Source organism: Rhinoraja longicauda, chromosome 37 (assembly GCF_053455715.1).
Source record: "Rhinoraja longicauda isolate Sanriku21f chromosome 37, sRhiLon1.1, whole genome shotgun sequence".
In the NCBI taxonomy this organism is placed as follows: domain Eukaryota; kingdom Metazoa; phylum Chordata; class Chondrichthyes; order Rajiformes; family Arhynchobatidae; genus Rhinoraja; species Rhinoraja longicauda.
The window spans coordinates 15662533-15688265 of NC_135989.1; the positions used below are offsets into that span (position 1 = coordinate 15662533).

Sequence of the window (25733 nt, forward strand, 5' to 3'; positions counted from 1 at the left end):
GAATCTCTGCCAGACAACCTTGCGTGAATCGTGCGCTACTTAGTAAAGATGGATTGCAATCTCCTGATGCTCTGCAGATGGACTGGAGGGGGGTCCCTGTGCACGGTTTCTCAGCTGACAGAGGTAGATGCATTCTTTTAGAGCAAAAGCATTTCATTCAGTTGCCATCACCAAGAAATATAAATATTGGCGCTCAAACCATTCCATATAATTTCTTACTTTCTTTTGTCTACCGAGATTCCCAAACACCACATAACCAAAGCATAACTTTTTTGTGCAAATAATACCAAGTACAGAGGTAAGGAGTCTGGAGACCGTTGCCAGTGAAGGGTACGATGAGGAAGTGATCAACCAAAGTTGAGATTACCTTTTGAAGAATGGAAACCTCTCAAAGATTTTCCAAAAGAAAATTGATTTCTGACCTATTGTGTGCAAATTAAAGCGCAGAGTGGTTTAATCAAGTGCCAGAATGGAGCCGAGAAGATTTGCAAAGTAAACAACAGCTTTCCCTTGTATCTTCACAATGTAAAGGTAGAGCCAAAGACCTTTGTATGCAATGGCAGCAAAATTGATTTTCTGAACTTGTTGAATATTTGAAAGGGAGAAATATTAACCACAATGGAAATGTGTAGTAGTTTGGAGGAGGAACGAGAAATAATGGTCAGAGTTCCAGCCGAGAGCAATGATGGAAATGGTGAAATAGTTTTCATCTGAAAATGAATCCAGTGTTTTTTTCCAAATCTTACTAACTTGGGTTGCTATTTTTAATATTTTGAGTATTGGCAATCCCAGATCCTCTTGCTCCTCTGCTATTTACATTATTTTTAATTAGTAGGTTGTCTCTTTTATTGCATGTCCCAAAATGTAACACTTCATGTTTGTCTTTATTTTAATGTCTCCTTGCAATTTATTGCAGCCTTCCTCCATATTGACATTGCATCATCCTTGCACTCCCACATTAAGATTGGGACCTTCTGAAACAGTTGTTTCCTTTCATGTTCTTAAAGGATGTGTTGGATTAGGACCACTGTTTACAACTGCCAAGTTATGATGTTAGGTAGTGTGCCAAGTATTTGGTATTGTATCAGTAACCATTAGTAGTGACTGTACTTCTGTTCAACAGTTATGTAGATAAATGTGAGGTGTTACATTTTGCGAAGTCAAACCAAAAAAAACAGAGCAGGCCCTTCACGGTCTATGGTTTCCTTGCCCATTGCTATTGATGTATCACCATGACACCTCTGATTTGATGTATGTTGGGTCTAATGCAATATTGCTCCAATGTAGCATGATGGAAGATACAAGTCTTGTTCTGATGCATGGCAGTGCAGGGCATGTGATGTTGTTCAGATGTGATTTAGTGTGAGAGTGCCTGTTCCAATATACTGTTGGGTGACGTATCTGTATGACATCGACATGAGAGTGGGATTGCAAGAAGTATTTTTAGTCAGGAGTCTTTGTGTAACACTTCTGATGCAGTGCACACTTCAGCCTTTTGTGGAGTAGTCCTGAAGTGTGTAAAATAAATGATATCACGTTGCTCCAATGTAGCCTGGAGAAAATAGACTGGAGCCACGTCAAATTTTTAATGTTTTCGTACCCTCTGAATTTATTAACCAACACTGAGCGATGTGTGCTATGGATTTATTAAATAGTGTATGCTTTGGATTAATTAAGCTTGGTGTACTCTAGTGTAGAACAACAACAGAAATTTCATTCAGTTTACTGCAGTAAAAGGACTTTTAACTAGTCACAGGAGATTAACAGTTCAATCAATGCTGTCAAACTATCACATGCCTGAACATCAAACAAAGAATTGATAGCACCTGAAGGCTTCCAGATATGATTGATTAAACACTGGTGTGATTTTGTTTACCACTCTTTCATTACCCATTGACTTATTCTGCAGTGGCAGCCAGGTGAACATTAAACTGGGGAATTGATACCGAAACTTGTGTCCAGTGTTTGTTAGGTCTGTGCAGGGAGGCTAGGCACAGCTGAGGCTTGGCCTGAGAGACTTGGTTACAGATTGTTGTATGCTAATAAGAGTCTTTTATGAAAGATGTGCTCCTTGGCTGAATCTGATTTCAGGCCTTGGTCTGCTACATTTTTGCATCTTCACAGTGAACCAAGTAAGGAAATAGTTCCCCATGTTACAGCCATGGTGTTGATGGGTCACAGTTTTATTGAATATAAATATTATCCTCTGTTTATTTATTCGCAAAATGCTGGAGTAACTCAGCAGGTCAGGCAGCATCTCGGGAGAGAAGGAATGGGTGACGTTTCGGGTCGAGACCCTTCTTCAGACTGAAGAAGGGTCTCGACCCGAAACGTCACCCATTCCTTCTCTCCCGAGATGCTGCCTGACCTGCTGAGTTATTCCAGCATTTTGCGAATAAATCGATTTGTACCAGCATCTGCAGTTATTTTCTTATCCTCTGTTTACCTGTGTTAGGTTTATCACGTGTCCTTTGGTTGGATGTGGTTCTGTACAAAAAGTGAGCTGGCTTACGAGAAGTTCCAATAAAGCCTGATCTCAGCCTTTGCTGTTTTTGCAAAGTTCAGCTCTAATGTTTGTCTAAATATGTGGGGGTTAAGAGGTTGGAAAGGCAAGTGTTTTGGAGCAGATTAAATTCTGGATCTCCAACGGTTTGTAATGCTGGGTATAGATACTTCATGCATTGCTTTAAAAAAAAAAAGCATCTCTAAATCTAGAAACTAATCTAGTTGCTTCTAAAGTGCATCTATCGTTTCCTGCTGTTGCTGTAGTTACTGGATTAGTGCTGAGTTGTTTAAGATGGTTTAACCATTAGTGATGGTTTTCTCAGTTTAGCAGCATAAACATTTTACTATGGTGGAAATTCAACTTTATCAAAGTTGGCATTTAGAAACAGCACACATCCCCAGTGACACTGGGCATTGCACTGGTCCATCTTTTACAGGAGTTGTAATTGTATATTTAAATCCACCAGTATCCATACTGTTAATCATACAACATGGCAATGTTGGAATAACTGATGGTTCAGGTGGAGAGGGTGGGAATGAATGATGAATCAGTAAATTACCTTTTGGTATCTATTGGAATTGGAAATCCAGTCCTGTACAAAATATATCAGTCTGATAATAGCACTCATGCAGCTCATTCTGAGTATGTGACTGAAGATTTGGGATTGTTCTACAAGACCTGATATGTTTAAGCTCCTTAAACCAGATCTAACCCAATCATTGCATAGCCTTTTGCCAATGATTGCATTTGCCTGCTTTCTCCGATTATTTTGGAGTTCATTGGCCGGCCCATCACTGGCTCAGATGGATAGCAAAATGGGGTGTCTGCCAGCTCAGTTTTTGTATTGGTGCTGGTCATGGGTTTCTGCAGCAGTGTGCGTTGGCAGGGAGGTGTTCTGTGTAGCAGTGGCCAGGGTTAACACATGGGTATAGATGGGGGAGGGGGGCTTGTACTGAGCAGAGGGTTTTGTAGTGAAGGGGTACGTAAGGCTGCAATGCCAATTTGCACAAGTCAGTCCATTGAGCGGTGTCGCTGTGTTCTTACTCAAAGTCCTGATAGATTTGCCTTGGGCGACTGCCATCCGTGGACTGGATTTGTTAGTACTCTGGGTAGTTGCACTCGTTGTATTCTGAGTCGCATGCCCCCTGGACGCCATCTTCGTTGGGGACGTTGGAAGTGGAGCAGTACTTTGAGTCAAATACCTGGCGGCTCAGCCCATACACAGTCATTCCTTTCTGTGAGGCCCCCTGATTTGTTCCCATCTGTAGTGACACGATACTGGAGTCAAATTTTTCGGTGCCCATCTTCTTATCAACAATGTGTCTCCGTGTCCCCGGTGCTGTCATTCCAGCCTAAAAACAGCAATCAAATAGGTTGGAAAGAGATCAATGTAAACTACTATTTCTCACCCAACCTTCCACATCCATTGAGTTACCATTGTGACCTTGTTCATAACCTGCAACATCATCATAGTTCTTTCACCCTCCTCCATCCCTGCCATATTCCCCACTTCCATTCAACCATACCAACATCCTCCACTATTACCAGTGGCATCTTTTCCATTATTGTCTTATCGGAATTATAGGAGCAGTACACTTCAGTAACATTATTCTTCCACAGCTCTGAATATGTTAACAATTCTATTGAAGAATAGGAGGATATTGAGATTCCATTGCCACACAAGTGTTGCGCATCTGGGTAGAACTGCTGCCTCACAGCGTCAGAGACCCGGGTTTGATCCCAACCTCTGGTGTTATCCGTGTGGAGTTTGCACGTCCTCCCTGTGGCTGGATGGGTTTCCTTCAGGTGCTCCCACATCCCGAAGATGTGCGGGCTTACAGGTTAATTGGCATCTGGAAATTGCCCCTTGTGTGTCGGGAGTAGACTAGAAAATGGGATAACATAGAACTAGTGTGAAGGGGTGATGGATGGTCGGTGTGGACTTTATTTTAGATTTAGATTTTTAGATTTAGAGATACAGCACCGAAACAGGCCCTTCGTCCTACCGGGTCCGCGCCGCCCAGCGATCCCCGCACACTAACACAATCCTACACCCACTAGGGACAATTTTTACATTTACCCAGCCAATTAACCTACAAACCTGTATGTCTTTGGAGTGTGGGAGGAAATCGAAGATCTCGGAGAAAACCCACGCAGGTCACGGGGAGAACGTACAAACTCCGTACAGTACAGCGCCTGTAGTCAGGATCGAACCTGAGTCTCCGGCGCTGCATTCGCTGTAAGGCAGCAACTCTACCGCTGCGCCACAGTGCCGCCCGTGGACTTTTTATTGGCTGAAAGGGCCTGGTTCCATGCTGTATCTCCAAAAAGTTCTCCATTTGAATGCGTCTTTCTGATCTCATTCCTGTGCACGCTGTTCCCCTTACCTGTGTTGCCCCTTTGTTGGTTCCCATTTGGAGGCTAATGGTTGTCTGGTCAAGAGGCTTCTCCACTCCGGTTTTAGGATCATACAGATGTCGTCTGGTACCATAAGCTGTCATACCCTGCTGGCTGGCAAATTTATTTGTCCCCATCTGAAGGAAAAAGAACAAATGAAAATAGGATACATAAGATGGAATGAAAACTTGCCATGTTGGTGAATAAAACCTCTTGCAAAGAATCTAACTGATGGAGCGAAGTTTGTTCGCTAATTGGTTAGACTCTCCCTTTGAGAGCAGAACATAGGAAAATAGGTGCAAGAGTAGGCCATTCAGCCCTTCGAGCCAGCACCACCATTCAATATGATCATGGCTGATCATCTAAAATCAGTACCCCATTCCTGCTTTTTCTCCCCCATATCCCTTGATTTGGGGAATATCTGCCTCTTGTTTAACGCTAATAGAATGATCTCAATTAAATCAAAACTCTGCATTGGGCGTCTCCACCCTCCTATTATCATAGCTTGCTGTTACCCTCTCTCCCATCCATGTGTTCTCAGGAGATTGCTCCCATGGAACAGCCAATGGTATAGCCATCATTAATTCTCTCCACGCCACCCTCCACAATAGCTGTTCTTACGAACAAGACCTGCTTTATGGATAATTGAAATGCTCTCTTAATGATGCCTACCTCTGCCTCCCGATCGCAAGGTCAGCCCATACCTGAAGTCCTATGATGTTTTGTCCTGCTTTCAGTGTGTCATTATTAAAAACGCGATGCTGTTTCTCTGCATATCTGATGCCAATGTCCGATTTGGTGTGGTACCCTTTCGTCTTTGCCTGTGTGAAATAAGAGATTACCTTAGCCACAGGAGAAGAGTGGGTCAGATGTTCTATTAAATAGTTGCAGAGCATTTTGATTAAGGTGGTCACTGTAGATGCACTCACCAAGCTTGCTAGGGACATGAGTGTGGTCTGAACTTGGGTCAAGTTGCAATTCTCATACAAGTCGTTGGCCTCAAAACTGTCGTGACGCTTCACACCATATTTTATGATTGCTTTGAGGAAGTTTCCGATATTCTCCAACTGTGGAATAAAAGCAATTGTGATGACCAAGCTGCCCATAGCAACTGGCTGCACATTCTAGCAGTAGTGAATAACCAGTATTGGGGGCTGTTTCTACCAGAGAATCACCTGCTGAAACGCAAGTTTCAGAAAAGCTATGACTAGAGCTTGCGTTTTACAATTTTAACTATTTTTTTTAACAAAATGGATATAAGTCCAAATATCAACCTGAAAATATTTTTCATCGACAAGAACTGAAATCACCAATTTTTTTCAAAAACTAAAGAAAGCAATAAAACACCAAAAACTAAAGCCCCTGTGTGCGTCTAAAAATAATTGGACGCGGTCAATTTGGATCAATGACGCAAACAGAAGGAAAAGCCTTGGGTAAATGCTAGTAACGACACATAATTACCGGTATAAGAAAATACCAAGGATGGGGTTAAATTCTTGTATCTCTTTGGGGACTTTCTTAGAAATAGATATTTCTGGTTATAAGCTTTGATTATTATCTACAGGGACCAATGGTAGGTCATTTGCTATTTATGGGGTTGCTATTCATTGGAACTAATTGTGAGTCATTGGTGTAAGCATGATTTGTATGCAAAACCAAATACTCCGGATGCTAGAAATCTAACATAAAAACAGAAACTGTTTGTTTAAATATTTAGCATAATCTTTCCAGTGATTTCTCATATGATTTACACCAGTCAATTGCTGGTAATGAGAGTTGGTTGCTGATTTACTGCATCTATAGGGAGTTGTGATTTGTTGTCTCGGTGCATTGTTTGCTCGTAGAAACAGAAAATAGGTGCAAGAGTAGGCCATTCGGTCCCTTGAGCCAGCACTGCTATTCAATACGATCATGGCTGATCTTTCCTAAATCAATACCCCGTTCCTGCTTTTCCCCATATTCCTTGATTCCATTAGCCCTAAGAGCTATATCTAACTTTAGATAGAATAGATATGTTCTCTCCATAAAGAAGTAACTGATATCTTTTTGCTGGCCTGCTCTTGGCAATGTTACTGAGATAGCTTCTCTTCTCGAGCATTCGACTTCTTAAGTAACGTCAAGCTGGTCTTAAATTATTGCTCACAATCAGTAGTAATATCCAATAATATTTCTGCATTAATGATATAACTGCAGTTTCCACCCACTACTGTCAATCTGTATTTAAAGCTGTGGAAAAGCATTGCCTTTTTTGGGTGTATAGCTCTGAGCTTTTGTATATCTTATCTTCAGACTCTTGTTGAGGTTTTGTGCTGAGCATGAGATGGAGTGTGTCTGTTACATTCAGGGACATCCTCCTTGCAGAATACCAGTCAGATGCTGTGCGGGAGTATGCCTGGTTTCCATCACCCACCACTATGTTCTCATCTAGACAGATAGATCTGGAAAAATGTTCTCTACAGGACACATTATTGTCATGGAAGAAAAGGCCTCCTCTTTCTTGAACCAAGGTTAAATGGCAAGATAGTCAAAATTGAAAAGCCCATGCATGAAGGGTCTCGACCCGAAACGTCACTTATTCCTTTTCTCCAGAGATGCTGCCTGACCCGCTGCGTTACTCCAGCATTTTGTGTCTATCTTTGGTGTAAATCAGTTTCTGCAGTTCCTTCTTACACATGTAAAATGTTAGTTGTAGGAAAGAACTGCAGACGGTGGTTTAAACCAAAGATAGACACACAATTCTGGAGTAACTCAGCAGGATAGGCAGCATCTCTGGATAGAAGGAATGGGTGATGTTGTGGGTCGACTAGAGACGCTGTCTGTCCCGCTGAGTTACTCCTGCATTTTGTGTCTATCTTCATGTTACAGATGAGGGTTGGTTGTGTAGGCTAGGACTCTATTCCTTGGAGCGCAGGAGGATTAGGGTGACCTTATAAGAGGTGTGTAAAATCACGAAAGGAATAGATCGGGTTGACGCATAGAATCTCTTGCCCAGAGTAGGTGAATTGAGGACCAAAGGGCATAGGTTTAAGGTGAAGGGGTAAAATAATTAATAGGAATCTGAGGGGGTAACTTTTTTGCGCAAAGGGTGGTGGGTGTATGGAACGAGCTGCTGGAGGATGTGGTTGAGGCAGGTACTATTGCAATGTTTAAGAAACATTTAGACAGGTCGATGGATAGGACAGGTTTAGAGGGATGTGGGTCAAAAGCAGGCAGGTGGGACTAGTGTAGATGGAACATGTGTGGGCAAGTTGGGCTGCAGAGCCTGTTTCAACACTGTATGAATCTATGACTCTATGACAGTAAAGCTGAGTGCTCGTATATCAAAAGAACAAAAAGCAGCATTTGTGTAGCCTTGAGGGTACAAGGGGCATTTTCAATGAAATTTTGAAACCAGGCCACAAAAAGAGAGATTAAGGCCATATATCAAAGATTGGTCTCAGAGGTCAGTTTGAAGGTCTGTGTTAAGAAGAAAGAGCAGAAAGGCCGAGAGATTCAGGGAGGGATTTCCAGAACTTCAGGATGTTGGTGTCTGAACATATGGCCACCAGCTGGGAAGTGATTAAATCAGGGTGCGCTGGATGCTGGAATGGAAAAATAGCAAGGAATGTTGGAGGAAAATGAACCGATAGGAAGGATTGAAGGCTTGCAGGGGTTTCATACATGGGCTGACATGGCCTGTAGGAGTGGGAGCAGATGGGGCAGAAAGAGAACAAATCACACAGTCCACGCAGAGTGTAAAACCCCAGAATGTTTGTCCACTTGTCTCCATCCCACATGCATCCTTTCAATTTGTTAACCCTACCTGATGCCAGTTTAGTGGGGAGTCACTAATCTTCTTCACTGAGCCAGGTTGTAGTTTATTAATTAGGCTTAAAGAGAAGGAAATGCAAGATGAGAACTTTAAATATGAATACAATCATTCCCTGATTTCTGAATGCTTAATTTCACAATTTTTGCAATAACATTATTCATTCTGGAATATGTACCTTCAGTGCATGAAGCCACTTTTCATTGTAATGAATAATGTGCCATTATTTTTGCATAACAATATGCTGTACCAAAAAAACTCAAGTGTATTTTACCCAGTCTTTTAGTTTACAAAATTTTCACTTAATGAAATATTTTTCAGAATACATCCCTTTTGTACATCAAAGAATTACTTGGTGATGAAGCTTTTGTGAGATAATGTTACCCCAAATCCACTGTGTGGCTGGCTACTCACTGAAGGAGAGTATCACCAGCGCAAGTCAAAGGGGCTTTTACAGACTGCAGACTAATTGGGATAAGCAGTTACATTGGTTGCAGATCAGGGCTGGGATGCCTGGTTGAATAGGTCAGGATGGAGATGTACTGAAATGGAGGGGTGAAATGGGTGGAGGTACATTGGTTACATGACGAGGAAGAAAAATACTGGATAGGGCTTTGCAGGGTAGGAAGGCCGTAACAGTGGTCGCACGTGAAGGTGGGAATTGGAGGCTGGTGGTACAGCGTAGGATACGGTCGAATTGGTGTGGTTGGTAATTCATCACACGTGATGTGGCTATGTCCGAAGGCTAGTGGGACTGTTAACCTGCCCCGAGGGCGTGCAGTGTAGGTTTACTAGGTTAATTCCCGGAATGGCGGGACTATCATATGTTGAAAGACTGGAGCGACTAGGCTTGTATACACTGGAATTTAGAAGGATGAGAAGGGATCTTATTGAAACGTATAAGATTATTAAGGGGTTGGACACGTTAGAGGCAGGAAACATGTTCCCAATGTTGGGGGAGTCCAGAACCAGGGGCCACAGTTTAAGAATACGAGGTAGGTCATTTAGAACTGAGATGAGGAAAAACGTTTTCAGTCAGAGAGTTGTGAATCTGTGGAATTCTCTGCCTCAGAAGGCAGTGGAGGCCAATTCTCTGAATGCATTCAAGAGAGAGCTGGATGGAGCTCATAAGGATAGCGGAGTCAGGGGGTATGGGGAGAAGGCAGGAACGGGGTACTGATTGGGAATGATCAGCCATGATCACATTGAATGGCAGTGCTGGCTCGAAGGGCCGAATGGCCTCCTCCTGCACCTATTGTCTATTGAGAAGTCGGATGTTAGTGGGCCAGTAGGAGGGTGCACTAGGGTAATGCCTCCAGCGCCTTCAATGTCGCCTGCAGGAGGCACCCTCGAGACTCAAAGATGGCTGGATGAGGAAAGGAGTGGGGCGTCGGTTCTCGTGAACTGCTCCAGTACTCTGAGCGTGCGGGCTGATTGGGCTTTGAATAATGGCGCCAAAAATGGCATGTGTATAATATAATTAAAAAAATAAATGCAAAAAGAATTTCACTGTGCAGTAGCATATGTGACAAATAAAGTCCATTGACCATTGTGTACTGGTTGTGAGTGTATTCTCCCCCTCAACACTCAGTTTCAGGAATAGTGTTTGTTTAGATTTGCTTACTTGCACAGTACAATTCCATTCTTCAGCCCATCCATTAAGCTCTCGGGAAGAATGACCCCAATGACATCTTCAATCCATCGCCGAATATCCTCATCTTTTTGTGGGTCATACTTCTGGGCAATCTGTAGATCACGAGGAAAACCAAGTGAATTTTCTTGAATGTGCATCCCTTGACTGGGCTGAAATATTCCTGTGTCTCTTGACTTCTTAGAAACATACAAAATTGTGCTGGAGGAGGCCATTTGGCCCTTTGAGCCAGCACCGCCATTCATTGTGATCATGGCTGATCATCCACACTCAGTAACCTGTGCCTGCCTTCTCCCCATATCACTTGATTCCGCTAGCCTCTAGAGCTCTATCTATTAAATTCATCCAGTGAATTGGCCTCCACTGCCTTCTGTGGCAGAAAATTCCACAAATTCACAACTCTGGGTGAATTATTTTTTTCTCACCTCAGTTTTAAATAGCCTCCCCTTTATTCTTTGACTGTGGCCACTGGTTCTGGACTCCCCCAACATTGGGAACATTTTCCCTGCATTTGGCTTGTCCAGTCCTTTTATAATTTTATACGTTTCTATAAGATCCCCTCTCCCTTCTTGGACCAGCTGAAACCACTTCCATGACCATCCTATGATACTAAAATGTGTGGTATCTCACATCATGTTCTCAAAAATTGCAGCAGGATCTTGATCAGCTGTTTAGGCCGAGGAATGGTAAATGCACTTTAATGTAGATATGTGCGTGGTGTTGTACTTGGGGAAATTGAACCAGGGCAGGACCTTCGCAATAAATAGTAGGCCCCTGGGGAGTGTTGTTGTAGAGCAGAGGGATCTAGGAGTGCATCTACATAGTTCCTTGACAATGGCGTCACAGGTATACATGGGTGGCCAAGAATGCTTTCAGCACATTGGCTTTCCTCAGTCAGGGTAGGGACATTCCTTGAGTTCCGTAATGGTCTGAGGAAGGGTCTCGACCCAAAACGTCACCTATTCCTTTTCTCTGGACCCGCTGAGTTATTCCAGTATTTTGTGTCTCTTGCATAAGGGTCACCTTTGGTCAACTCTTACGTAAGTCAGGTTTTGTGCCAGTTGGGTACGCATAGTCATGTGTGAATTTGGCAATGGGGAATTTGTGACGTGTTATAGTCAGGCTTTATTTAAACCTTTTAGCTTTTGGCATTTAGCTTTTAGTCTTATTTAAACAGATCACTTTTGAACTGGTCCGGTCATGGGGTAAGCTAATATAAATGTCGGGGTCAATATTTGAAAAAGTAAGGCAAAGAGGTTTGATGGCTGCCAAAGGACACAGGCTTAAGTGAGAGGGGGAAGATTTAATAGGAACCTGAGAGGCAACTTTTTCTGTCACATCACATTAGAACAGAATTACCAGTATTCCATCTTTGGTTGAGGTTTTGTGAAACCACCAGTTTCCATTTGATTTTGTCTGAAGGAAAGTTGAAGATTCTTCAAGCAACAACAATGGGTACAGAGTGTGAGAGAAGGCATGGAGCGTACAAATCTGAAGGTAGGTTAAAAAATGGAAAAGAATGAAGGGATTTTGAGGGTGAGGGGTTGAAAATGGAGAAGCAGGTAGTGATTGAGGTGATCATGTAGATGCAAAGAAAGACAAGGGATGGACTTAGACATCTTGGACTGCTCAGAGCCAAGGATCTTGGAGTCTGTTACAGGGCCTCGGTCTCAGAGATGGGCTTGAGTTTTGTCTACTAACCTCACTACCAACAACATTAACCAAACCCTGAAATATTAACATTTTATTGTCTCAACATTGATCTTCAAATTGTTGTTTTTAAGTCTCTCCATGATCAAGCCTCTCTTATCGTATGATCCTTCTATTTTGCTCTAGTCTTGGTAACCTGATCTCAAAATCTCCTCCTTCAGTCTGAGTATCGTTTGAGTTGAGTTTAGCTTATTGACACGTGTACTAAGTGCAGTGAAAAGCTTTTGTTGCTCGCTAAGACTATACATGATTACAATCTAGCCATCCACAGTGTACAGATTCATGAGAAAGGGAATAGCGTGAATAACGTTTAGTGCAAGATAAAGCCAATGAAGTCCGATCACAGATAGTCCGAGGGTCACCAATGAGGTAGATAGTAGTTCAGCACTGCTCTCTAGTTGTGGTAGGATGGTTCAGTTGCCTGGTAAGTGTGGAGACATCTGATCTCAGCTCAAAGGCCCGAGTGTCCTGGCCTTGGGTCCGTCTAAGTGCCTTGGTTCTTGGCATCATCAGGAGACCACTGTGAATATCTATTGGCTGGCCTCTGAAATATCAATTATCACCATGTAGCTCCCCCCTGTAAGCATTGAGCTAACTGAGGAAGGAGGTCAGTCTCGCCTTCTCCCTTAGTTATTGCTTGCTTCTCTCTCCCCGCTCTTCTTCACTCAGTCACTCACCCCATTGAGACTTTTAACCTCGTCCTCATGACCCTTCTCATTTTGGACAAAATCTCTTTTTGCTCTTAATCTGTCAGTGTAGTGCTGGATAAACAACAAATGATTAGGAGACACAGAGTGCTGGAGGAACTCAGCAGGCCAGGGAGCACATAGATGATATTTTGGGTCAGAAAGATGTCATCTGACCCTGAAGAAGGGTCCCGACCTGAAACCTTGTCTGTCCGTTACCTCCGTAGATGCTGCCTGACTGAGTTCCTCCAGCACTTTATGTTTTGCTCACGATTCCAGCATCTGCAGTTTCCTGTATCTCCAAATGACTAAGTAAGTCACTAGAAAGGGAGGTGAGTTGTGGCCGTTGGTGCCAGAAGGCCTAGGCCCAGGGGAGCAAGGAGGCCCAGGACTAGCGCCCCGAACTAGACCCCAGTTCAGTTCCAGGCCTACGGGCTTCCGAGCAATCAACTCGTTATCTGTACCTGGCCCCGTGCCTGAAACCTGTCATATTTAACAGTCAAGCTGAGCTTGGAATCCCTTTTACTCAATCCCATTTATAGAACCTCAAAGGATATGGGGAGAAGGCAAGAGAATGGGGTTGTGGCAAACTATAGATCAGCCATGGTTGAATGGCGGAGTAGACTTGAAGGGCCGAATGGCCTAATTCTGCTACTATGAACGTTGAACATTGCTGAGGTTGCTGATTTCTATCCATACAATGTCTGATCGCACCCCTTTCTGAACTCGAATGCTGCTGAACCCTCATTCACACCTTTGCTTCCTCTCGAGTTGACCAAGGCAACACACTCCCCGTGTTGTAACGGGCTGGCTGTGCATTTTCCACCATTCAAACCTCTGCTCCCTGTATACCAGCATGCACTAAGACCTGCTCATCCAGCATCCACGCGCTTTCTCAGCTGCACTGGGTCCTGATTAAGCAAGCCTTGATCTTAAAATTGTCACCACCTTTTCTCAAATCTCTTCAAGACTGCGCGTCTCCCCAACTCCGTAATTATCCAAGTCCTATGTTCCTCCAAGATCTCTGTGCTCCTCAAAGTCTGCCCTGATAAAACCCCCAGTCATAATCATCCCAGCATAGGGAGGTATCTCCTCTAGTAAGTCATAGGAGAAGAATTAGGCCATTCGGCCCATCGAGTGTACTCCACCATTCAATCATGGCCGATCTATCCCTCTCAACCGCACTCTTCTGCCTTCTCCCCGTAACCCCTAACACCTTTAGTCATCACCTTCCTGTTGTCAACTTGTGCCCTTCAAGTTTCAAAGTGCTTAAGGATACAAAGTCTTAGTTTGTCCGTAAAGGCCTGTTGTCCTGGTGGCGGCACAGGGTTGATGTTTAGTGTAATTTGTTATCACGTGTACCTAGGTGCAGTGAAAAGCTTTTGTTGCCTGCTATCCAGTCAGTGGAAAGACAATAAACGATTACAAGCGAGCCATTTGCAGTGTACATATACATGGTAAGGGATGTTGCAAGTGTCCCCATAACCCTTGGCACCCAATAACTCATCATATAGCTTCGTATTAATTTTTGTGAAGCACTTTGAAATGTAGCTACATTGAAGTTACTCTATAAATAGAAGTTATAATGAGCTTGTAGCTTGAAAGTGAGATCAAATGGTTAACATTTAACTTCCATTCACAGTTGAAATTATTTAAATAGAACAATGGAAAAACTGCAGAATTGATTCAGGAGAGATTTGCAGATAAACTTTACGTTTTTCTAAATTAATCTATAAGTTGATAGTACACCTCATTCAGTGGTGTTTGCTGTTAGTATATAGCTAACACCTCACCCCCAAACCACCTCACCCTCCATTCAGAGCTGCACTAACGGTGACTACTGTTAAACTATATTAATGTCAGTTCCAGCAACACACACCAGTCACGTGCACGTTTTAAATACAAATATTTATCGGATTCTCTGGTGCAGTCGTGGAGCTTGCCCTGACCAGCACTGCTCTAACAAACAGATTTTATTGCATCAAATCACTGAAGATGTTTCCTTTCTCAAACACAAGTTGCGGACAGGAGTTCGGCAGAAGTTGCTCTTTAGATGTTACCTGATGGTTGCTGTTTGTATCGGGCAGAATCAATACTTCAGGAGGTTAAATTCCTCCAGCTTGGCTTATCTCCCCCCCCCCTTGCTCACTTCACTTCGGCGGCTACATTTCATTCATTGACAAGCTGGCTAATATTTAAAAGAATGTTTGAACAGCTCGCTGCAAGCACTGACGCGATGATCTGAACAGATAATGCCTTCACATCTGTCACTAATAACTCTATTAAACATCAGATGTGAATTGTTAATGATAGGTTTGGCGTGATTGCGATTGCCAGGAAAGTTTGGCTGAAGTTCCTCGCTCTGCACTTGCACAGTTTCCACCCTCGTGAAAATACAAGACCAGTGCCTACCTTTCGGTTCACCTCCGCTGAGAGTCCATATGCAGGACCCTTGTTGAAATGCGCTGACATCTTTTTGGATTGTAGAGTAAATTTAACTGCAGGCTTAAAATCCGCACCAGCCACTTGCTGCACTCACTGGTGTTAGTTCTGGAAGTCCCACAAAAATTCCCCAAAACCTTTCCATCTCTTGAATTAGTTGGATCTGAGACCACTACCCAATTGGTCCAGAGGAGGCCCAATCAGGTTGGCTGACTACTCCAATGACACCAGCCTATTGGAATTTGAGAATGTGGCGTCACTTTTTCCATCTTGGCTGTTTATGTTGGATCTGGAGAGAGATTGGTTTGATTTTACAGCAGCTTTTCATACATGGAGAAAAATCTGTACTTCGAAGGATATGAGAAAGAGAGTTTTTTTGCTCCAAGAGCAAGCAGCCTTTGAAATATCAGGTGTCATCGGGTCGGGATGGGTAGCACTGCCATGCCACATCAGGCCATTCTTGAACAAATAGTCATAGAGTAGTCCAGCATTTTACAAAAACCCATGAGATACAAAAAACTGGAGTAACTCAGCAGGTTAGACAACATCTCTAGAGAAAAAGAATAGGTGATGTTTCGGGTTGAGACCCTTCTTCAGACTGAGAGTCAGGGGAGAGGGAAACAAGGTCCTCTGGTCCACCATATCCTTGCCAACCTTTCTGCCCACCTGTACTAATCCCATTTCCTCACATTTGGTCCATACGATTGGCCACGTGGGACTTTGACGAAAGCTTTGCTGAAGTTCTTGGAACTGAAATACTTGCAGTAGGTTCCTCCAAAGATATTCTTGGAATGTAATCGTGTTCATAAGAAATCTCATTGGGGAAAATTGGCCTTGAAATAGAATCTGACTACGATTCACTGCAAATCTGGCATTTTAAGCCTTTGTGCTTTGTTGAACAAATCCTGGGTCTTGCATGCCTTCTCATCAGAATCACAACGACAGCCATATCTGGATTTCCGATTAGTCATATGTAAAGGCCTATACCATGTGATTCACTTAGAATTGATGTGGCTTTTTTTTCCTCCAGAATTAATGAGCTGATTTTTTTCAAGTACCAGAAAATAGCCCAGATATCATGACCCCCATCCCATGAAGAAAGGCTGCTTGATAATGGGTCATCCTTTCCACATCTGTTGAAGAAAGGCTTTTGCAATCTGCCTTGTGAATTTATTAGGAACATTGTGCAGATACTGAAAGCTCTGCGTTTATTTATTTTGTTTTAAATGATTGTATTTTTGGGGTTGAAATCAGCTCATCGCTTTGTTTTTTTGGTTAGTTAGGAAGATGGATAATGAAGCTGGAGAGAAATTTAGCCAATTCCCGAGACAGGTATTAAGTTACAACCACTTGGAAGGAATAATCCAAACAGGCGCGTTTGAAGGAGTCCAACTGTAATTTAATTGTTGCTTTGATATATTTCAGAAAAGCTTTGCATAAGTGTTGATAGTTTCAGGAAGTTTGTGGCAGGTTCAGCTGCAAGAAGCGATATATTTCTGGGTGTGAATCTTGGCTGTGTGGGTAACATTCTTGCTGTTGTATCAAGTAGTTCAAGTAGTGGGACTTGAACTGATGCTTGACGGAGTTCTGAGGGAGGCTTGGATAGAGTGGATGTGGAGAGGATGTTTCCACTGGTGGGAGATTCCAGGACCAGAGGCCACAGCCTCAGAATTAAAGGATGTTCCTTTGGGAAGGAGATGAGGAGGAATTGTTTTGGTCAGAGGTTGGTGAATCAGTGGAATTCATTGCAACAGAAGGCCAAGTCAATGGAGAGATAGATAGATTCTTGATTAGTACAGGTGGCGCAGCGGTAGAGTTGCTGCCTTACAGCGAATGCAGCGCCGGAGACTCAGGTTCGATCCTGACTACGGGTGCTGTACTGTAAGGAGTTTGTACGTTCTCCCCGTGACCTGCGTGGGTTTTCTCCGAGATCTTCGGTTTCCTCCCACACTCCAAAGACGTGCAGGTATGTAGGTTAATTTGACTGGGTAAATGTAAAAATTGTCCCTAGTGTGTGTAGGATAGTGTTAATGTGCGGGGATCACTGGGCGGTGCGGACTTGGTGGGCCGAAAAGGCCTGTTTCCGCGCTGTATCTGAAATATGAAAATAAAAAAAATAAAAATAGGTGTCAGGGGTTATGGGGATAAGGCAGGAGAATGGGGTTAGGAGGGAAAAGATAGATGAGCCATGATTGAATGGTGGAGTAGACTTGATGGGCCAAATGGCCTAATTCTGCTCCTATCACTTATGAACTTAAGAAGTACCACTTTGCCTGTGGTGTCATCTTTTCAGTGTTCTCTCGGGCAACGTTCAATAACCCACAGCCATTCTCTTGAACACCAGTAGAGTTCTCAGTGACATGCATCTCCTGCCGAGTGACTTCAGTACTTTGTGTCTCTTTTTTTGTAAACCAGCATCTGCAGTTCCTTGTGTCTAGTTTAGTTTATTTTCACGAGTACCGAGGTACAGTGAAAAGCTTTTGCTGCGTGCTAACCAGTCAATGGAAAGACGATGCATGATTACAATCGAGCCATTTACAGTGTTCAGATACGTGGTAAGGGAATACAGATCTGAGAGGAGTTTAATATCATAGTTAAAGTAAGAAATGTTGTAGGAATAGAGATTTAAGAGTGTGGAGCGATTGTAGTGTGTGATTGTAGATCTGCTTCTGTGGCTAGCATGCAAATAGTCGTCTGGGATGGGCGCCATCTTCTTATTTGCCATCTGCTCTCAGAAGTTTGCTAAGGAGCTTCCCATGTATGACTTAGAAACTTGTCTGTGGCCATTGCCATTGTCAGTATTTATGGAGGAGGCTTGGACAATCCCAACATCCCATCATATTCCCTGGAGCTGCACTCCATTAATGTCACTGATTCAGAGGGTGGTGGTTATGTGGAATCAGCTGCCAGAGGAGGTAGTTCCTGGTACAATAACAACATTTAAACGACACTTGGATAGGTACATGGAATGGAAAGTTTAGAGGAGTATTGACCAATTGCAGGCAAACAGGACTAGCTTAAATGAGCCAACTTGGAGGCATGGATTAGTTGGACCGAAGGCACCTGTTACTGTGTTGTACCACTCTGACTCCATTCAAGATATTGTTATTTCTAGGATCTTGCTGCATGCAAAATAGTGACCATGTCTTCTGGGTCTCGACATTGAGTACACTTAGGGGCGGCACGGTGGCGCAGTGGTAGAGTTGCTGCCTCACAGCGCCAGAGACCCGGGTTCCACCCCGACGACAGGTGCTGTCTGTACGGAGTTTGTACGTTCTCCCCGTGACCTGCTTGGGTGTTCTCCGGGTGCTCCGATTTCCTCCCACACTCCAAAGACATGCAGGTTTGTAGGTTACTTGGCTTCCGTAAATTGTGAATTGCCCCGAGTGTGTTGGATAGTGCTTGTGTACGGGGTGATCAGCACGGACACGGTGGGCTGGAGGCCCTGTTTCCCCGCTGTATCTCTAAAGTCCAAAGTTTTTAAAAGTCTAAAGTCCAACTTCACAGCTCCTCATTGGCTGTAGAATTTTGCACTATCCTGAGGTCAAGAAATGAGCTCGAGATTTCTTTGGTTATTTCACAATTCGAGTGAAATTGTATCAAATCCATTTGCCTGAGAGGGGGATAGTGACTAATGTCAGAATAATCACCTGGAACCTCATGAGAGAACTACCTGACAATAGACACAGTAAGATCCAGTCCAGATATAGAAACATAGAAACAGAAAATAGGTGCAGGAGGAGGCCATTTGGCCCTTCGAGCCAGCACTGCCATTCATTGTGATCATGGCTGATCATCCACAATCAATAACCTGGGCCTGGTTTCTCCCCATATCCCTTGATGCCGCTAGCCTCAAGAGCTCTATCCAACTCTCTTTTAAATTCATCCAGTGAACTGGCCTCCACTGCCTTCTGTGGCAGAGAATTCCACAATTTCACAACTCTCTGGGTGAAAACGTTTCTTCTTACCTCAGTTTTAAATGGCTTCCCCTTTATTCTTAGACTGTGGCCCCTGGTTCTGGACTCCCCCAACATTGGGAACATATCTGACAGAATAGTCGTGTGATGGGGAGAAGGCAGGCACAGGTTATTGATTGTGGATGATCAGCCATGATCACAATGAATGGCAGTGCTGGCTCGAAGGTCCAAATGGCCGCCTCCTGCACCTATTTTCTGTTTCTATGTTTCTATATCTGAATAGTCGCATCAAATGATGGAAATAAGGTTGTGCTTCAGATCTGGATTTGTGCTAATGAACGGTGTGTCGGAGCTGGTTGTTGAACAGTTAACCCAGCTACACTATTCTGTGCAGAATTTACAATTAGATCAAATTATGGCACTGCTGAGGTTCTGACTAGATCAGAGTGCTTTTACAGAGTTTGTCTTCACACAACACAGCCTTATATGTCCCTCTACCTCTCTGCTGCAGCCTGGAGACGAGAAAGAATAAATCCGGGAGTGATCAGACTTTGTCCTTGATTCTTGCCAACAATCGTATAAACACATACTTCAGGAGATTTCAGGCTTTATATGGGTATTAGACATCAGCTGCTAAATCTCTCACTGAAGACAGGTCACACCTCGCACAGGAGTTTCTTCTGCATGAGGAGCATGAAATCCAGCCGCTTCCCTTTTGCAGAAATCTCTTTTAGTCCACACATCCTCGTTGCTGACACATTTATAATGTCACAGGAGCCGGCTGAGGCCACCTCTGTGGGTGCACGTTTACTGAAGGATTTGTGCAATGAATTACCGTGCAGACTATGTTCTTTTGGCATGGATTGGGTGTGCTCTGTGGGACAGAGGGCAACGCACAGGGCAGTGGTGGCAATGGTGCGTGTGTCTCTATCAGGGGAGGAAGCAATGTTTGGTGGTGTCAGCCCTGCAACTATGTCGTTCAGCCAGCCGGTCACATTCAGTGCTATCTACCGCCAAGTGGTGAATCTGTGGAATTCATTGCCACCGAAGGCTGTGGAGGACAAGCCAATGGATATTTTCAAGGCAGAGATAGATTCTTGACTAGTACGGGTGTCAGGGGTTATGGGGAAAAGAATGGGGTTGGGAGGGAGAGATAGATCAGCCATGATTGAATGGCAGAGTAGACTTGATGGGCTGAATGGCTTAATTCTGCTCCTATCACTTATGACTTGTAAGTAGGCAGAAGTGAACAGTAGTCCGATCTAGGGATGTGTCAGTGCATTGGGATGGGACTCTGATTGAAAGGCAGACGCCTTCCGCTCCTCACAGCTGGAATGGAAGCAGATTATTCTCCATCCCCAGGGTCTACATCAGAAGCAGAGCTGTTGCTGTCGTAGGTCCATTGTGGGCTATCACGGACCATCGCTGACTCAGTCCCTGCTGTAATGCCCAACGATTCCATTTTTAGTCTAGGATCGACCGGTGATGTCAGTAATCGTCTGGAGCCGCTGTCACAGAGCTGGGGGGAGCTGAGCCAGCAACCTTGCAGTAGCTTCGCGACTTGAATTGCTGCCATGTGCCTATTTAAGGAGGAGATTTGGACAATCCCGGCATTCCGTCATATTCCCCAGAGCTGCACTCCAGAAATCCTGAAGAAATTAATATTTAAAAATAACACCATGACCAGGTCAACAGCAGTTTATACTGAAGTGATAGGAGGCTGGATCTAATTGGTTTGCAGTTTGGTCCCCGCGACTGAAAAATAACAACTTGGACGCTAATGGATTTGTAAAATTGACCGTTGTGATTAAACTTGCCCCATCTAACAACCTGTTGGAGCCACTTTCCTTGGCTTGGCGCTCCTCTTCCCATCTCAGGTCACTCTTACGTCACCACCAGAAACTTCAGCAGAGTGTGTCAATATGTCAAGTCAAGTTTATTTGTCACATACACATACACGATGTGCAGTGAAATGAAAGTGGCAATGCCTGCGGATTGTGCAACAAAAAAAAAAGAAAATTACAGTTACAGCATATAAATTAAAGTTAATACAGAGAAGACAAAATTTAGTCCCTGGAGTTATAAAAGTTAACAGTCCTGATGGCCTGTGGGAAGAAACTCCGTCTGATCCTCTCCGTCTTAATGCAGAGGGAGATACTTTACTGTTTTACTGTAGAGATACAGCGAGGAAACCGGCCCTTTGGCTAGAGTCCACGCCGACCAGCGATCACCCCGTACACTAGCACTATCCGACATACACTCGGGGCTATTTACAATTTTACCAAAGCCAATTCACCTACAGACCTATGCATCTTTGGAGTGTGGGAGGAAACCAGAGCACTTGGAGAAAACCCTGTGGTCAAGGGGAGAACGTACAAACTCCATACAGACAGCACCCGTAGTCACGATCAAAACCAGGTCACCGGCACTGTAAGGCAGCAGCTCTACCGCCGTGCCACTGTGCTGCCCAAGATAGTTTCTTGATGAGCAAATGGGTAAAAGTTTAAATATGTCGGAAGGAACTGCAGATGCTGGCTTATACCGAAGAGAGACATTTGGTCTCCAAATTTGAGGAAGGATATTCTTGCTATTGAGGGCGTGCAGCGTAGGTTTACTAGGTTAATTCCCGGAATGGCGGGACTGTCATATGTTGAAAGACTGGAGCGACTAGGCTTGTATACACTGGAATTTAGAAGGATGAGAGGAGATTTTATCGAAACGTATAAGATTATTAAGGGGTTGGACACGTTAGAGGCAGGAAACATGTTCCCAATGTTGGGGGAGTCCAGAACAAGGGGCCACAGTTTAAGAATAAGGGGTAGGCCATTTAGAACTGAGATGAGGAAAAACTTTTTCAGTCAGAGAGTTGTGAATCTGTGGAATTCTCTGCCTCAGAAGGCAGTGGAAGCCAATTCTCTGAATGCATTCAAGAGGGAGCTGGATAGAGCTCTTAAGGATAGCGGAGTCAGGGGGTACGGGGAGAAGGCAGGAACGGGGTACTGATTGAGAATGATCAGCCATGATCACATTGAATGGCGGTGCTGGCTCGATGGGCCGAATGGCCTCCTCCTGCACCTATTGTCTATTGTCTAAAATCCTGGGGTAACTTAGCGGTTCAGGCAGCACCTCTTCTTCAGAGACCCTTCTTCAGATGTGAAACGTCACCTTATTGTTTTCTCCAGAGATGCTGCATGACCCACTGAGTTACTCCAGCATTTTGTGTCTGTTTTCCATCTAACAGCCTGTTGGAGCCACTTTACTTCGCTTGGTCTTCCTATCCCAGGTCTCTCCACCGTCACCACCAGAAACTTCAGCAGAGCGCGTCAATGTTTTTTTTTAATATCAGAGGGAGATAGTTTCTTGATGAGCAGAAGGGGTAAAAGTTTAAATGTGTCAGAAGGAACTGCAGATGCTGGCTTATACCGAAGACAGACACAAAATGCTGGAGTAACTCAGCGGGACAGGCAGCAGCTCTGGAGAGAAGGAAAAGGTGACATTTTAGGTCAGAACCCTTCTTCAGACTGATAGAGAAGGCCAGAACGAAACACGGGCGGCCGTTAGTGAGTCCATCGACCCTTGCCTTGCCACCGCCCACCAGCACAACCTGAGTTCCAGACTCGGCTCCCCAAAGGTTAACTTGGGTGCACAAGAATCAGATCAGCGGAGTTAGCTTGGGGGACTGAATGGTCCACTTCTGCCACTTCATAGGTCCCATCTTTACACCCTCGCCTTCCCTACTAAGAATCTTACCACTGACTGTGGCATTGCCAGAGCACAGGAAGATAGATGAAAGAGGCCAGAGCAATGGATTAGAGGGAGGGAAGATGGTTGGACAAATATTGTCCATTTTCTCTTCTAAGATGCACAGTAATGTTTAGTTTAGTTTGGAGATACGTAGAAACATAGAAACCGAAAATAGGTGCAGAGTAGGCCATTCGGCCCTTCAAGCCAGCACCGCCATTCAATATGATCATGGCTGATCATCTAAAATCAGTACCCCGTTCCTGCTTTATCCCTTGATTCCGTTAGCCCGAAGAGCTAAATCTATGGGCGACACAGTGGCGCAGCGGTACAGTTGCTGCCTTACAGCGAATGCAGCTCCGGAGATTCAGGTTCGATCCTGACTACGGGCGCCGTCTGTACGGAGTTTGTATGTTCTCCCCGTGACCTGCGTGGGTTTTCTCCGAGATCTTCGGTTTCCTCCCACACTCCAAAGACGTACAGGTATGTAGGTTAATTGGCTGGGCAAATGTAAAAATTGTCACTAGTGTGTAGTGTTAATGTGCGGGGGTCGCTGGGCGGCGTGGACCTGGTGGGCCGAAGGGCCTGTTTCCGCGCTGTATCTCTAAATCTAAAAACAAAACCTAAAAAATCTACCTCTCTCTTGAAAACATCCAGTGAATTGGCCTCCACTGCCTTCTGTGGCAGAGAATTCCACAGATTCACAACTCTCTGGGTGAAAAGGTTTTTCCTCATCTCAGTCCTAAATGGCCTACCCCTTATTCTTAAACTGTGATCCCTGGTTCTGTTCAGCGTGGAAACAGGCGGTTTACCCCACCGAGTCCACGCCGGCCATCAATCTCCCGTACACTAGTTCAATGTTCAATGCACTTGCACATCCTACACACTAGCAGTAATTATCAGAAGCCAATTAACCTACAAACCTGCACGTCCTTGGAAAGTAGGAGGAAACTGGAGCACCTGGAGGAAACCCACGTGGTCCCAGGGAGAACCTATGAACTCTGCAGTTAGCACCCGTGGTCAGGATTGAACCTGGATCTCTGGCGCTGTGAGGCAGCAACTCTACCGCTGCGCCACCGTGCCGCCCTACAATCTTCCCCTGTAAGATAAGAATCAGTCAGGTCAGAGTGACCTGTGGTCTGATGGACAACAATAGGCTGGGTATCGTGACAGGGTACTTCTGTTACCCTATTTGGTAAGTGTCTAAAAAGATTTTTGCTCCCCGTGGTATTTCTTCTGACTTGTTTCCTAAAGCAGGAGAAATTGCGCTTCTGTTTATAATTCCTTCCAGCTGCAAGTGCTTCACGTGTCATTGCTAACCTTCCAGCCACAACCTGACAAATTGGTGAAAACTGTGCAGAGTGGTGCTTGAGAATATCCACATGGATGCTGGCATGTACGCCTCACTGGCTGAGATCAGCTTGGCTACTTCAAACCACTAGGGGTTATTATTTAACAACAAAGAACTTTTATTCAATTAAGCAGTCACAAAATCATTCCATTCCATTCCCCACCACCTCCCAACTGCTTCAAACCGCAGTGTCCACTCCAACCTCCCTCCTGCATGTGCCTGGGACACAGCGCACTGTCACTTAATCTCAGTCACCCTGCACATGTACGTTACTGTTAAAACTGCCAAAGAAAAAAGGCAGCCGCCACTTATCCTCAGGGCTAGTGGAATCGAGGGATATGGGGAGAAGGCAGGCACAGGTTACTGATTGTGGATGATCAGCCATGATCACAATGAATTTGGCTTGAAGGGTCAAATGGCCTCCTCCTGCACCTATTTTCTATGTTTCTATGAACTGTCACCGATCCACCCTGGTGTCTCCAAACCAGCAAAAGCAATCGGTAGAAAGGAAGGCAAATAGCAATGTTAGCATTCATTTTGAGAGGGCTAGAATGTAAAAACAGGGATGCAATGCTGAGGCTTTATAAGGCAGTGGTCAGACCACATTTGGAGTATGGTGAGCAGTTTTGGGCCCCACATCTGAGGAATGATGTGCTGACGTTGGGAAGGGTCCAGAGGTTTACGGGAATGATTGGGTTAACATTTGATGAGCGTTTGACGGCACTGGGCCTGTGGAATTTAGAAGGATGAGGTGGGGACCCCATTAAAACTTACTGCATAGTGAAAGGCCTGGATAGTGGATGCGAAGAGGATATTTCCACTAGTGGGAGAGTCTAGGACCGGTGGCCATGTTGTCGGAGTAAAAGAACATACTTTTAGAAAGATGATGAGGAGGAATTTCTTTAGTCAGAGGGTGGGGAATCTGTGGAATTCATTGCCACAAACAGCTGTGGAGGCCCTCAATGGATATTTTAAAGCGTAGATTGACAGATTCTTGATTAGTACGGGTGTTTGGGAAGGCAGCAGAATGGGGTAGGAGGGAGAGATAGATCAGCCAAGATTGAATGGCGGAGTAGACTTAATTGGCCGAATGGCCTAATTCTGCTCCTAGAACTTGTGAACAGTCAACCAGATACCGATTTCAAATTAATTTATTCAATCAGTTCACATGATCTCAGTACAAAAGGCAGTAAGTTACAGTACTGTGTGACTCATAATCCATAACATTTTATACAACAATGCCTATGACTTCAAGTTGATTATTAGTTATAAATCCTTTCACATTCGATGCAGGAACATTGAAAATCTTATTACATGAGTAATCATGTAATAATTAAGGTGTGGAAAGCCATTCAGCCCATCTAGTCTCCCTGTACTGCAATCTAATTCATCATATTTTTTCCATGTTTCCTCATGATATTGGAGGCCATTCTGGCCACCAGCCCTCAGAGTAAACCCATTCTCCCCCTCATTTCTCAACAATACTGCCTGGCTCAGATTTTACCAAACGCCAACACTTTAAGG

At 44.2% G+C, this 25733-nt stretch overlaps 1 protein-coding gene across 2 annotated transcripts; it reads right to left on the reverse strand.

Moving 5' to 3' along the window:
* Positions 1 to 2339: 2339 nt before the first annotated feature.
* On the reverse strand, positions 2340 to 15350 carry cnn1b (calponin 1, basic, smooth muscle, b). Of its 2 annotated transcripts, XM_078429679.1 has the most exons (7): positions 15171 to 15350; positions 10336 to 10457; positions 8706 to 8772; positions 5833 to 5970; positions 5608 to 5724; positions 4894 to 5040; positions 2340 to 3858 (listed from the first exon to the last, which is right to left on the reverse strand). In XM_078429679.1, exons 1-7 carry the CDS (start codon positions 15228 to 15230, stop codon positions 3604 to 3606), a joined length of 906 nt encoding a protein of 301 aa, XP_078285805.1. In that variant the 5' UTR covers positions 15231 to 15350; the 3' UTR covers positions 2340 to 3603. The 2 variants fall into 2 exon arrangements, with proteins under 2 accessions (XP_078285805.1, XP_078285804.1); XM_078429678.1 differs by having other exon boundaries at positions 5608 to 5970.
* Between the last annotated feature and the right edge of the window lie 10383 nt (positions 15351 to 25733).

Bases quoted from the DNA above. Each gene is read 5' to 3' on its own strand.
- cnn1b (XM_078429678.1), bottom strand. From the start codon at position 15,230: ATGTCAGCGCATTTCAACAAGGGTCCTGCATATGGACTCTCAGCGGAG. The intron at 10,458-15,170 runs GTAGGCACTGGT...CGTGATCTACAG, and splicing joins CAGCGGAGGTGAACCGAAAG to ATTGCCCAGAAGTATGACCC. The intron at 5,971-8,705 runs GTAGGGTTAACA...TTTATTCCACAG, and splicing joins CCCCACTAAACTGGCATCAG to TTGGAGAATATCGGAAACTT.